This window comes from Vigna umbellata, chromosome 1 (assembly GCF_029865625.1).
Source record: "Vigna umbellata cultivar VRB3 chromosome 1, Vumbellata_1.0, whole genome shotgun sequence".
In the NCBI taxonomy this organism is placed as follows: domain Eukaryota; kingdom Viridiplantae; phylum Streptophyta; class Magnoliopsida; order Fabales; family Fabaceae; genus Vigna; species Vigna umbellata.
In genome coordinates, this window is record NC_142165.1 from 22,117,401 (window position 1) to 22,132,229 (window position 14,829).

The following is a 14,829-nucleotide window of genomic DNA, read 5'->3' on the forward strand; positions in this document are numbered from 1 at the left end:
TGCCGCCATCGCCGCCGCCGCCGCCGTCGCCGGAGTTCCAGAATCGACCAGCGACCACACCATCGGAATCGTCTCGGCCGGGCGACCACCGTCGTACGAAGATCGCGGCGAACAGACCTCCCACGCGCCTCCACGCGCCGCCACAAGAGTCGCCGCTGCCGCCGCGCGTGCCGGCGCGTCGCCGGAGCTTTCCGCCGCCGATCAGCACTGCCGTGATCGCCTCCTCGCCCTCTTTTTGGATCTGTGGTCGTTGCGTCAATCGGAGCACTTTGAATTTTTAGGGTTTCTCCCTCTCTATGGCGTCTTCCTCGTCTACAAACACCTCTATTGGTGGCTCATCTTCTGATCCTTCAATATATACCAATTATGTGAATGTACACTTGTCCATTGACAAGTTAGATGGCACAAATTATGCAACATGGGCGTCCGACATCAAACTTTGGTTGAAGAGTCAAGGGTACTTAGATCATCTTACTCAAAATGTGACTACTGCTCCCATAGATGACACTTCCCGCTGGATGAAAATTGATGCTCAGTTATGCATTGTTATAAAGTCCACCATTCACTCCTCACTGAAACAAATGTTTCGATCCTATGAAACATGTTCAGAAGTATGGGCACAAGCGAAGTTGTTATACACAAATGACACTCAGCGTCTTTATGGTGTTTCTCAAGACCTATTAACTGGTATTGGTCCGCGCAATCCTGGTCCTATGGCAGAATATTTGGGTAAAATTCATGCCCTTCTTCATGACTTTAATAATATATTACCTCCTGCTTCCACTCCTGCTGAAGAATTGGAACAACGATCAAAGTTCTTCATGTTGTTGGCATTATACGGACTCTCTGATGATGTTTCTCATGTCTGTGATCAGATTTTGGGTTCTCCTGTCATACCCAACTTTACTTCTACTTGTTCTGCTCTTTTGCGTATACCGAGCAAACCCGTCACCGAGACATCCCCTCATACTGATGATTTCTCTGTTATGGCTGCTCAACGTGATGATCGAAGTCGGTCTCGCAAGCCAAGTAAAGGACGTTAGGCCACAAAATTGATAGATGTTATGCTCTCCATGGACGTCCTCCTCGACCTGTAGCATTGGCAAATTCTGATCCACCTCCCCGATCACCGTCTGCAGACCATCCTACTTCATCTAATATCGTAGACAAACCTGCAATCTTTAACGAATTTCTCAAATGGTATGAGGATCATCAGCACTCTGGTTCCACTACATCTGCATCTGTTGCACGTACAGGTACACCTTTTGTTGGTCTAACTCACTCCCTCGGACCTTGGGTCCTTGACTCAGGCGCCACCGATCATATCACTGGTAACAAGTCCTTGTTTTCTTCCTTGTCATGTCCGAATAATTTACCCTCAGTAACAATGGCTGATGGGTCTAGAGTCTCATCTCATGGTATTGGTACTGTTAATATTTTTCCATCCATATCCATTGATCATGTACTTTATGTCCCTGGGTCTCCCTTCAACTTATTGTCCATTAGTCGTTTAACTCGTACTCTTAATTGTGTTATTTCATTTACTAAAGATTCTGTTTGGTTGCAGGACCGGAGTTCGAAACACATGATTGGCACAGGATGTGAGTCTCATGGCCTTTATCATCTCCACCCTTCTCCACATGTTGGCGTTGTCATGGAGTCACCATCCCTTCTTCATGCTCAGTTCGGTCATCCCAGTCTTGCCAAACTACAACAACTTGTCCCGAGGTTGTCCACATTATCAAGTTTGTCGTGTGAGTCTTGTCAGTTAGGGAAGCATACTCGTAGTTCCTTTCCTCGTAGTGTCTCACAACGGGCGTCGTCTCCTTTTTCATTGGTTCATTCTGACATTTGGGGACCTAGTCGTGTTAAGTCCATTTTAGGTTTTCAGTATTTTGTTACCTTTATTGATGACTATTCCAGATGTACTTGGTTGTTTTTAATGAAGAATGGTTCTGAGTTGTTTTCTATTTTTCAATCTTTTTTCAATGAAATAAAAACACAGTTTGGGGTTTCTATTCGAAATTTACGTAGTGATAATGGTCGTGAATACCTTTCTCAACCGTTTAAACAGTTTATGGCTTCTCATGGCATTCTTCACCAAACCTCATGTGCTTATACCCCTCAACAAAATGGGGTGGCTGAGCGCAAGAATAGACACCTTATTGAAACAACTCGTACACTTCTTATTCATGGTCAAGTACCCTCACGTTTTTGGGGTGATGCAGTTCTCACAGCATGTTATCTTATCAACCGCATGCCATCTTCCGTCCTAGATAACAAAATCCCTCATTCTATCTTATTTCCTCAAGACCCTCTGCATCCATTACCTCTTCGAGTTTTTGGGTCTACATGTTTTGTTCATGATTTTAGTCTTGGTCTTGATAAGTTATCTCCTAGGTCTCACAAATGTGTCTTCTTAGGATTTCCATGGTCACAAAAGGGCTACAAGTGTTTTTCCCCTTCCCTCAATCGTCATTTTATCTCTGCTGATGTCACTTTTGATGAGTCTTCTTTTTACTTTTCACATCTATCTTCTAGTTCTGTACCTCTCCCTGTTACTGTTGATATTCCTCTTATATGTGATCCTCCTGGTGATGCTCCACCCATTTTGTCTTCTCCTTCTTTAGACTCTCATTCACCACAGGATCATCCTTCACCTCCACCCCTTCAGGTTTATAGTCGCCGTAATCGTCTCCCTCATGACTCACTTTCGGTGCCGCCTCATGTGTCTCCTCCGGCTCCAGCAACTGAGTCTGACTTGCCTATTGCCCTCCGTAAAGGTATACGCTCTACTCGTAACCCTTCCCCCCATTATACTGTTCTTAATTACCACAGATTATCTCCATCTTTTTATACTTGTCTCTCATCCATTTCTTCTGTGTCAATTCCCAAATCTGTGAGTGGTCCCTCATAACTCATCCTGGTTGGCGTCAAGCTATGATGGATGAATTAAGTGCTTTACAGGAAAGTGGAACTTGGGAGCTGGTCCAATTACCATCTGGAAAGTCTGTTGTTGGTTGCAGGTGGGTGTATGCTATCAAGGTTGGTCCTGATGGCACGATTGATCGTTTGAAAGCTCGACTGGTTGCCAAAGGCTACACACAGATTTTTGGTTTGGATTATGGTGATACTTTTTCTCCAGTGGCAAAAATGACCTCTGTTCGCCTCTTCATTGCCATGGCCGCTCTTCGACAATGGCCTCTTTACCAACTTGATGTCAAAAATGCTTTCCTCAATGGTGATTTGCATGAAGAAATTTATATGGAGCAACCGCTTGGCTTTGTTGCTCAGGGGGAGTCATCTGGATTGGTATGTCGTCTTCGCAAATCCTTATATGGCCTAAAACAGTCTCCTCAGGCCTGGTTTGGTAAATTCAGTTGTGTTGTTCAACAATTTGGTATGTCTTGCAGTGAAGCGGATCATTCAGTGTTCTATCGCCACTCGAGTGTTGGATGTATCTACTTAATAGTGTATGTCGATGATATTGTTCTCACAAGAAGCGACTATCTTGGCATCTCTCAGATGAAACAACACCTTTGTCATCATTTTCAAACCAAAGATCTTGGCAAACTCTGGTACTTTTTGGGTATTGAAGTAGCACAATCCAATGATGGTATTGTCATATCTCAGAGGAAGTATGCGTTAGACATCTTGGAGGAAACAGGGTTAATGAACTGTAAATCTGTTGAGACACCTATGGACCCTAACATCAAACTCCTACCAAATCAGGGGGAGCCTTTCTCAGATCCTGAACAGTACAGAAGACTAGTTGGTAAATTAAACTATCTTACTGTTACGCGTCCTGACATTTCCTTCGCAGTTAGTGTGGTGAGTCAATTTCTAAACTCCCCATGTGAAGATCATTGGGATGCAGTTGTTCGCATACTGAAGTATATTAAAAGATCACCTGGAAAAGGTTTGCTATATGGCCCTAACAACGATACAAAAATTGTTTGTTATTCAAATGCTGATTGGGCTGGTTCCCCTTCTGATAGGAGGTCTACTTCTGGATATTGTGTCTCTATTGGTAGCAACCTGATATCTTGGAAAAGTAAGAAGCAAAGTGTTGTGGCAAGGTCCAGTGCAGAAGCAGAATATAGAGCTATGGCATCAGCTACTTGCGAGCTTGTGTGGCTTAAACAATTGCTTAGTGAATTGAAATTTGGAGATGTCACTCACATGATACTTATATGTGATAATCAAGCTGCTCTCCATATTAGCTCTAACCCTGTCTTCCATGAGAGAACCAAACACATTGAAGTTGATTGTCATTTCATTCGAGAAAAAATCATATCCGGAGATATCAAGACTGAGTTTGTTAACTCAAGTAACCAGTTGGCAGACATATTCACTAAGTCCTTACGAGGACCTAGAATTGATTATCTTTGTAACAAGCTTGGAACATATGATTTATATGCTCCAGCTTGAGGGGGAGTGTTAGATGTTAAGATGTGTGTTTCTGTTATTTGGGCTTAGTCTATTCTGTGTTAAGGGCATTGGCCCATATCTTACAATATAAATAAATTACCCTATGTGTATGCAAAACACACAAGGGATATTTTCTCCCAATCTTCTCTATTTCTCATAAGAATAAATAAAATCCTTGATGCGTAGAGCAAAGCACACTGCTTACCTTTAATTCCTACCCCTTTAAGTTGATGCACTGATATCTATCATGCCCAACTTGCTTATCAAGCTCTAAAACACAAGTCTTGCTATTGGTCAAAGATGTCAGCTGTATATTGGAAGGCATGAATGGCAAGCAGATAATTCCAGCATCCAAATTCTCTTTTATAAAGTGGTGGTGATCAATCTCAATGAGATTTGTTTTACATGCTCGATGGGATTATTGGCTGTGCTTATTGTACCCTCGCTTTCATAGTGCAACTTCAGCGAGAGATCCACTCTAGTCCTTCACAAATTCCTTGGACCATTGCTCTAAACTTGGTTTCTCGCAAGGGCTTTCTAGCTTTTCCAAGTTACTGTTTCTTTCTAAAGAAAACTTTTTCCTGAATCTGCCTCAAGGTTTTTCTTCACAAGGAGAGTGCATTAACCGACTTAACATTTTGAAAAAGCAATGTCAGCCTAGGTACAAGACTAGTAAATTAGTTTACCAACTAACCTTTGGTATATTCCAATATCAATGGGAACACTTCCTTCTCCCCAAAGTTTTACATTGGGATTCATGGGGGTATTTGTTGGTCTACAGCCATGGGGGTATTTTGAGCGAGCAACCTTCATCATAATGTGGATGGTGTTTCAAACTAGACTGGTTAGTGCAGCACCTTTCCCTTTAGAGGAAACTCTTAAGTAAGGTATGATTTGTTTGCCTTTTAGTTTAGCCTTGTCTTCTTATTAATTGAGTGAACTGCTAGTTATTTTCTACAAATAGCTGTCACATACAGTTTCCTACTATCACAAACTTGTAATACATAACTATTATTAACTAATTCCTAAGGGCTGCAGGGACTGAATCATTTGTAGCTACTACATTTCAGATTCTTTCCAACATTGCTTTGTTGCCAAAGTTTAGGCTGAAAGTTGTAACTACTGATTGTTTTGATTTTGCTTCTGTATCTTGGGTTAACTCTATTGCCTTCAAGTAGGTCCTTGATTTAAAAATGAGCCCTTTGTTTGATGTTTGGTAAGGAAATACTCCAAATACTGTTCTCAAAGCAATTTCGGGTTTTGTAACACTTGAGTCTGGAGTTATAGAACAGTGACAAGGAGAATGTTAAGTCCCACAATGAATTAGTCAATAATAGCAGTACACAACTTGAAGTCAATAATATGCACACGATAATTGATAAATGTCTCTGTAAACCTGGATGCCACTTATTTCTTCCAAATGTAAAATACTAATCACAATTAAAGAGGATGCTATAAGAACTAACAACCTGCTTCTAAAGCAATAATCACCAATTTCGCTTATGCAAGAATTGTAGGTAATGAAACTTTGCTCCAGAAACTGATTTTCCTAATCTCATCTTTAATTCTGTTATTTCCATTTCTCTTCATGCAATTGCTGCACATGTAAACATATTTACTTTTTCTTAATGTCAACCTGTGAAACTATTGTGCTTTTGCATGATGTTTTTGTCCTTGTCTCCTCCTTTGCTCTCTACCATTTAGTGATTACGTTTTCATGCATGCACTGCAGGACAAGAGGCGGGATACATGGTGTATAGGAAAACTTTCACAGGAGCATCCAGGAAATGTAACATTTCACCTTCTTGATAGATTGTTTGTTTTGATGGGTTTTATTTTTATGAATTGTGATATGAATCTATGTCTCTTGCTGATTAAATTAATTGTATAACTCCCATCCTTTATTGAGGCAAAATTTAATAACTTCTATGCTACAATCTTAAGCTGTAGCAACGGATATAAATTTAGAAGTGCTAAGATGCATTTTGTAGGCAGATGGTTTACTAGTTGTTCTGGTCCAATCAATATCTGAATTATCTATACTTAACCTACATTAACAAGACTGCAATACATTCATGGAGCAAAACAGAGTTGGCCTATAGCTGCTATTTTGACACTGTGGGGATGTAGTTTATTGTTATGGATCTTTCAGGTTTTTTAGCATGTTCTTTATTTTGTCTACCTTTGGCCACTATCACCAGTGTATTGATACTACATTGAAACACAAGCTAACTGAGCTTTAACTTTAATTTTTATTTTTATCTTTTTTAGGTTTGTGTGTAATATAAGAAAATATTTTATCATACATTATCCTTTGTGTTTACCTTCCTTATTTCCCTCGTCTCCTAGAATTAGTTACTATTGGAGATCGAAATTGACTAGAGATATAACCCAACTATAATATATAAGTGTAAACTTTACCTTGAGAGTTGGTTTGTGTGTAGTTGAATTAGACTTTCTCAGATATTATTTGAGCCTATTTTAGAAAAGTTTGTTAGGTCTATCGTGCTATTACCATTAAAACACCTACAAATATATGGCTTGATCAGCACTCCATATGTTTCTACTCAAGGAAAGCTTGTAGACATACTTACCAAGGGGCTGAACAACAATAACTTTGAGATAATTATATTTGAGCTGGGAATGAAGAACACTTGTGCACCAGCTTGAAGGAAGTTTCAGATTTGATTCTTGTTTTTAATTCTGTATATATGCTGTTCATGGTTTTATTACTAGCATATCAATCCCACAATCTTAGGGATTTGTTTCCTTGAATAGGCAGTGCTTATTTCCAAATTTATCCAATTATATATATATATATATATATATATATATATATATATATATATATATATATATATATATATATATATTGTTAAGAAGTAGACTTTAAATCTAACTCAACCCCACAAAACCTTGGTCTTATCTTTAATCGATGAGGGACTTCCAACACACCCGCTCACGTGTCGAGGTATATAGTGGGTGAAACAATATACCCAACAAACAACAAATATTGCTAGGATAGGTTCTACTAATGACTCTGATACCATGTTAAGAAGTTGACTTTAAGCCTAATTCAACTTCACAAAACCAGCTTGTAAGGTGAGGTTTGCACCCACTTATATACTATAAATTGGTCTTATTTCTAGTCGATATGGGACTTCTAATTTATATATGTTAGATATATTATATCTTTTATCTTTTAGTTAGTTTGTTTTTATTTCTCATTTGTATTTTGGGCTTAGCCCATATTTCTTCTATTATAAATAGAGAACCCTATGTGTGTATTTTACACAAGGGAGATTAATCCAAATATAGTTTTTCACTATATTTAACATGGTATCAGAGCAAGTTCTCTGATTTTCTTCGAGGGTTTCTGCTGTCTGTCGGCGGCCAGCCGCCATGGCCGCCGGCAGCCCCTAAAATCTCAGTGGGCAGTCCATTTTTTCTTCTTAAATCTCTGCCACAGTCAGCACCGGTCCAGACCCAGTGTGCCACTGCTGCTGCCGCCACTTTCCGCTGCCGTCGCTGCTAACTCCGGCCACCGTCGCCGCCGCTGCCGTCGCCGCCATCGCCGGCCACCGTCACAGTTTCGACGGGTGACCTGCGGATCTCGACCGTCTCTTCGAGCGACGACCGACCACGCTGGTTTCGAGAGCCGCTTCTCAGTCACGCGCCGCCACGCATCGCTTCTTTCAGGCCACTCCGCCATCGCCGGCCACCGTTGTCCGTCGTCACAGTTTCGACCGGTGACCAGCAGATCTGAAGCGTCTCCTCGAGCGACGACCAACCCCGCCGGAGTGATGACCAGACTCCTCACCACACGCCTCCACGCGCCGCTTCTTCTCGGCCAGTCTCGGCCGCGTGTTCTGCACGCGCCGCCTTCCCAGTGTCGAAGTTTCACCGCGTCACTGCAGATCGTCTCGCCGGAGCTTCTTGAGTGTGTTTTGGTTCCTGTTTCTCCGTTTTGTTGGCTTGGGCTCATACCTAGGGTTTTCTCCCTCACGTTTTTGGAACCCTAAGTCCCTTTGCTGTCCGCGCCGTTTGCCACTGTCCGCGCCGTTTGCCGCTGTCCGGGCCGTTTGCCGCTGTCCGGCCGTTTGCCGCTGTATGCTTCCAACCACTACAGGACCCATCAGACAGTGATGACAATTTAGTCCCTGCAGTTTTATAGCTGTCAACCGCCGTTGCAGTCGCTACCGTCTCAAACAGACGCAACTGCGGCAGTTCTTCTTGGGCTAGAGTTTAGCTCGATCTTCTTGTGATACGCGGCTAAGTATCACCACTTGGGAGTTGTCCAGCAAAGAATTTTGGACCTCCAACATGTCTTTGGATCTTTGATGCCTTTGTTTCAGCATTGTAGCTTAATATTTTTGTTTTGTTTTAGTGGTCCAACAACTGTGATATTCCACATTTCCGCCCTTCACACTAAGGGGGAGTACGTTTCCAAGACACTGCAAGTCACATATATATGGGTGTAGTCCCTGCAGTTTTGTAGATTTAAGCTACTACTATTGATCCCGTCACCCATCTATCATTGATGAGGATTTAGTGTAGTCCCTGCAGTTTTGTAGCTCTTAGCTTTCAGCTACCACTGTTGATCCCGTCACTTATCCATCATTGATTGGGAATCAGTCCTTGCAATTTGTCATTGTCCACCACTGATCTCCTTCATCCACTTTTGAAGTTGAAGTTTCACAAGCTGTTGTTAGTCCATCTATGTTTGCCTCACACTCTTGAAGACAAATCATCTAGTTCAACACTGACTTCATCTATTCCAAGCTTAGTTCATACAATTTGTATGCTCCAGCTTGAGGGGGAGTGTTAGATATATTATATCTTTTATCTTTTAGTTAGTTTGTTATTATTTCTCATTTGTATTTTGGGCTTAGCCCATATTTCTTTTATTATAAATAGAGAACCCTATGTGTGTATTTTACACAAGGGAGATTAATCCAAATATAGTTTTTCACTATATTCAACAATATATATATATATATATATATATATATATATATATATGTATATATATATATATATATCATATATATGTAATGAGACTTAATAAGAGAGAAAAATGATTTTCTTCTAAACTTTAGAAATTATTACTAACATTATCTATGCATATATATTATAGCATTTATTTTGGGCTGCGATAGTTGTCTTGTTGCTCGTATCTTATTTTTGGAATCCTGATTCATTTATTTTATGTGGTAGGTATACCCTATCATCCAACCTAGTGCTTCTACGGTTAAACCTGTGAGACCAAATCGAGACATGGGACCACTTCTTCCTTTTGAGGAACTTGTAAATGAAGATGTTTATGTGGATGAGCCCTTTAAGCAAAAGGACAATAATAAAGATGATGCTAGCAAGGATTGTAATCTCCCAAACCCTTGTGCTTTATTGCATGTAACAAACAGGAAAAAGGCACCACGGAAGAAAAGCTTGCCAATGGTTTGTTATATTAGATGTCTCATTGCTATTTTCACTTCTTGAAATTTTAGTAATTTGTATTCTAATATCAAGCAAATATAGCAGGAGGACAACAAATTTCTAGAATTGCAAGCAGAATATGAGAGTTTGTTTCTAAAATTTGAAACTGAGGTTTCCCCCTGTTAATTCTTGATTCACTTCCAGATTCAGAGTTTGCTAGACTAGATATATAATGCCCACGTGTTTCTTATTGCAGAGAACTATAAGTGATATACAGCTTGAATCATTGAGAAAACAGCTAATTGATTCAAATTCTTTCCATTCTAAGGAATCTGTTGAGTCTGTAAATTATGCCCATAATGGTTGCTTGATTGTTGAGAAAAATGCGAATTTTAGAGAATCAGATGCTATTCTTGTTATCAAGAGACTTCAAGAGCAGGTTTTGTTTTCTTTCCCTTTTTCACATCTCTCTTTATCAATAATTTCCTCTTTTGTTTTTGTTTAACCATCCTTTTCAAAGATCAAGACAATATTAGTTACTCTTTTTGTCAGTTGTACACTTACTCTTCAGTTAATATTTAATTAATTTACACATGCATCTATTGCAATGTAAAAATGAAAAAGGGTAAAATAGAAAATCTCTTCTATTTTGTTAAAATCAAGAAAAGTTATTACAATTATTGGTTTCTCCAAAAGACCCTTACACTTAAAAAGAAACAGAGGGATTATGATTATTGAAAACAAACTTAAGAGAAAGGAAATTTGTATTTATTTTTCTGAGATTTGTTCTTGTTTCGAGCTTCTGATTGCAGAAGCTATATATAGACTACACAAGCTCATCTAATTGACTGGATCAATTATAACAACCTGACAGTGACAGCTGTAACAAACTACTCCAAGTGAATACATCATATAATGATGGCTGTAACTAAATAACTATGTCTGATGAAAGTAGTTATACACTCACATGATTAAAATATGTCTATAACCATTTTTCTACTTTATGCTGCATTAGAATGTATATACACACATGTTTTTATTTCTATCTGTGTCTTATATTTTTAACTTGCATATTGAAGATTAAGGTTTTGGAAATGGAAAACTTATCAAGCCAACAAAGCTTGGATAATGTTGTTGATCTGGTTGCAGAGCAGAATATATGTGGTAGGGAGAAATGCAAAGAGGTAATAATCGTTTAAGTCAACAGTGTTTCTTTCTCTAAGCCTTCTAATCTGATTATGAGATGCTAATTACTAGATTTGATAGCACAGCAGGAACTAGCTGAAATATTTATTGAAACACAATAAACAATATTGCTGTCTCAACAAATTTCCTCATCTACAGAAAATATATGTTCAGAAAGTTACAAATACAACCCCTTAAATATCCACTTAAATTAAACTCGATAAAGCATAACTGTTCTCTAGAAAGGCATAGTAGTCCACTCACATTGGTCCTAAATTTGGATCTAATTGCAACAAGGTAGGTGACTTGAGTTCCACTGAAATTATGGAACTCTAGTGTGGGTTCTATAATGGCTTGGGCTTTCCAACTACAATAGCTGGTCTTTTATGTTGTGGTTTTCCTAGGTTCTAATAAATTGTTATCATATCAGAGCTTTCCACCATGTCTCTCGCCATGCTTACTGGAGATTAGTGAAAGGGCTAGTGCACAGTCAGCTTGTGAGTTTTGGAGCTGCGGAGCATAGTGGGTGTTAGGATCCAGTTGCAACTTAGAAGCACGGGATTCTAGTGTGGGGCTTATAAATGGATAACCCTATGTGCTCAATACACATTAGGGATTCATCTTATGTCCCTTTCTCTTTTATTTTAACAATAGCCTTTAGTATCTCCATGTGAATAAAAATCCAGCGAGTACTATATTGTATCACCATTTCTTGATTCTACTTGCTATCATTCTTGTAGTCGATTTATGTTAATTGCTTGTAGTGCAAAGAAAAAACTTGAATTTGCTAATGGAAGTGCTCCATAACCACCAAAATTGGATAAAATGAATATGTTATGGTGTCAATACAACAATACAGCCGTTTCATGGATTGTTCATTCAGTATCATCTCTCTTGATCAGACAGAGTATTCTCTGGATGTACAAGGCTGATGAAATTTCGAAAGATTTGAAATTACACTACTCATTTACAACAAGAAGCATCTTGGAGAAAACAAGGTGATCTCATCGTAATTGAAATTTTTTGCCAACTAATGTGTTATTTGGGAAGAACTTGAGACTTTCAGATTTATCCGATATGTTCTTATACTGAGACATGCTTTTTCAATGTTTTTCCCATTATTGCCAACGTAAATTGGAAGATCAATAATACAAGTTGTACGTGGATTAAATGATCTCCTTTTTCTTAGTTCTCGGTACTAGGGCCATCCACTATAGTAATATCATGTGATGGTTAACACTAGGTGAATTTTCTTAGTGAGAAAGTTGTATTTTATTTTAAACTTCAATTGTAATGGACCTAATATGAACGATAAATTTGCTGATGACTTCTAGATTACTGTCATCTTTAAAATTATTGATGTGTAAATTACTTCAAGATATCAAGAATAACTTCAATAACACGGCAACCTCTTCTGTTTATCTTGCTACTTTCACTCTATAGTTGGAATAAAGGGAAAAGGACAGAATACTAAATATTACCTGTCTTTGTATATGTTGTATTTAAATTTATCTTTTAGAATATTTATGGTATTTTTCCCTTTTTTATTGACAAAATACGGTAGCAAAGATGGGTCACTCCAAGGGTCAGGGCAACTAGATAAATTGTATTACTAAATTGGGCACCCATGAGTATTTGTCTGATATATTTTTTGCAATCTTTAGACTGTATAAATCTGTGTCATTTATTGCTAAATTAAGATTTATAATTCCTATATTTTGTTTCATCTGGTTAGCTCTATGAAGAGCTTATAAATGCACAACAGGCAGCTCGATTGGCTAATGAGCAACTTACTTTCACTGAAACTGTGAGCAACATTAATGTATGCAATTGATGATTTTATAAACATTTTGATTCGTGCTTTCTTGTAATGTCTGTGATTAACTATCAATTTACAATTCTATATGACTATGGTTCATACTATATATCCTATCCTATAACGCTGATTCTTGAAGCTTTATGTAGGATGGAAATCTTGACTTTCCAATCAGTGTTTCCATGGAAATTGAAGAAATTGCATCTGAAATTCAAAACTCAAGAGATGTTGTTCAAAGTGCTATGTTTATGGTGGATGATGCTATTAAAAGTTTCTCTGCTCTCTGTGATACTCTCCTTGTAAGTGCTTTGATAGAGCCATTGAGGCACTATAGCATCACTATTTGTAAGAAAAATGAAATTGCAGAACATTTACTTCATGTAATGCCTTTAGTGGTTATCATTTGTTTTCTAACTAAGATCTAATATTGTGTATGTTTTTAGTTGGAGGGCTTACTATTTTATGGTTCGATACAGGTTTTCAAAACCTCAGTATATGAGGATTCTGCAGATCAAATTTTAATCTTGAATAATTCTCAGAATTTGATTTCTTGCCTAAGAAAGAAAATATTTGAGCTTGAAAGTGAGAAGGTAAAGCTTCCTTTCTATTATGAAATATTTCTAGAGATGTCCTAGTTGGTCTAATATTTGTGCTGCAGGTTCTTCTAGACAACCAAGTAGTTGATCTACAGAAGCATCTTCAGGAATCAAACCTAGATGCTCAGAAGTCCCAAAATTCTTTGATGGTTGGCCTTTATTTTAGAAATATTTTCTATCCTATCTGCTCATTTCTTTGAATATGCAATGCTGCGAATAGGAACACTAACTGTTTATTATTGTTACAGGATAACTTAGAACAACAGAAATTTGAAAATGCAGAGTTGATTTCTTATATTCAAACTCTTGAAAAGGATTTATCTTGTTTGACATCATCTACAGTGGCCAAGGATAGAGAAACTACAAGAAAAGAGCTGGAGAAGGTTAAAACCAAGTTAAAAGAAACCGAGTCTAAACTTAAGATTGCGATACAAGAGAAAACAAAAATTGAGGTTCTTTTTTTGGCACATCTCATGATTCCTTGGTTTCATTGTAATCTATTTACTTTTCAAATTTATGCCCTAACATATTAAGTGTACCTTAGGGTGAGAAAGCCTATGCGGAGCGAGAGATTAAACAATTGCGTGGCCAAATCTCTCTTCTTGAACGTGATATCAATAAACGTGATTCACTTGCGGGAAGAAGACGTGATTCAATTGTTGAAAGGGGTTCTAAGATATTTGATCCTAAAAGACCAAAGGGCCTAGAACAGACATTACAGGTTGACTTTGGGACTTGATGTATGCTTGTTGAAAATTGTTGATTGACATTCATTTGAATTTGGTGTAATTATTGGTCTTTCTCATATTTGTACGTGTATACATGTGTTTAAACTTTAGTGCTCTTTCCTCATTCATGCTTTTGGTCACAATGTTTTATGTTCAGTTACTCCTAAATGATAGTACCCATAAAGAACTGTATGTTACACATTCTCTATGAAGTTATTATGCGATTCCTGAGCTCTCACCTTGTCATTCCTTCCTTTTGCCTGTATTATTAAGTTATGAACATGTTTGAATTACTTTTATATATTATTTTAAGTTTATGTATAAATATAATTTTAAGTAGAATAATTGATTATTTTCATATATATATATATGTGTGTTTTGTCATGTATCAGGATGAGCACAAAAAACTGGAAGTTTTGGCATTTGAATCAGAAACAAGAATTGCTTCGTTAGAAGAAGAAATAACAGCTACGTTGAAGGAGAAAGAAGAGGTGATATCTATTAATGAAGGTTTGTTGTTAGAACTGGAAGGCTTGACTGAAAAGCTGAACACATCAACCACTGAACTATATCATTTGAAGGAGGAAATTTATGCTCTTGTAAGTTTTTCTGTGAAGTTTCCTAGAATTTCCCTTTT

General features: G+C 38.1%; 1 protein-coding gene across 6 annotated transcripts in view; it reads left to right on the forward strand.

Moving 5' to 3' along the window:
• LOC124827875 (P-loop containing nucleoside triphosphate hydrolases superfamily protein) overlaps positions 1–14,829 on the forward strand; it is a 36,825-nt gene that overhangs the window by 8,304 nt on the left and 13,692 nt on the right. For 4 of the 6 annotated variants that reach the window (XM_088100434.1, XM_088100415.1, XM_088100413.1 and 1 more), the window contains exons 14-25: positions 6,164–6,220; positions 9,649–9,888; positions 9,970–10,038; positions 10,124–10,306; positions 10,947–11,051; positions 12,788–12,874; positions 13,018–13,167; positions 13,345–13,458; positions 13,527–13,613; positions 13,713–13,916; positions 14,009–14,185; positions 14,585–14,791. In XM_088100434.1, coding sequence (XP_087956560.1) covers positions 6,164–6,220; positions 9,649–9,888; positions 9,970–10,038; positions 10,124–10,306; positions 10,947–11,051; positions 12,788–12,874; positions 13,018–13,167; positions 13,345–13,458; positions 13,527–13,613; positions 13,713–13,916; positions 14,009–14,185; positions 14,585–14,791 — 1,680 coding nt within the window. The remainder of the gene's footprint in view (positions 1–6,163; positions 6,221–9,648; positions 9,889–9,969; positions 10,039–10,123; positions 10,307–10,946; positions 11,052–12,787; positions 12,875–13,017; positions 13,168–13,344; positions 13,459–13,526; positions 13,614–13,712; positions 13,917–14,008; positions 14,186–14,584; positions 14,792–14,829) is intronic. The other 2 variants (XM_088100420.1, XM_088100429.1) reach the window with 2 other exon arrangements.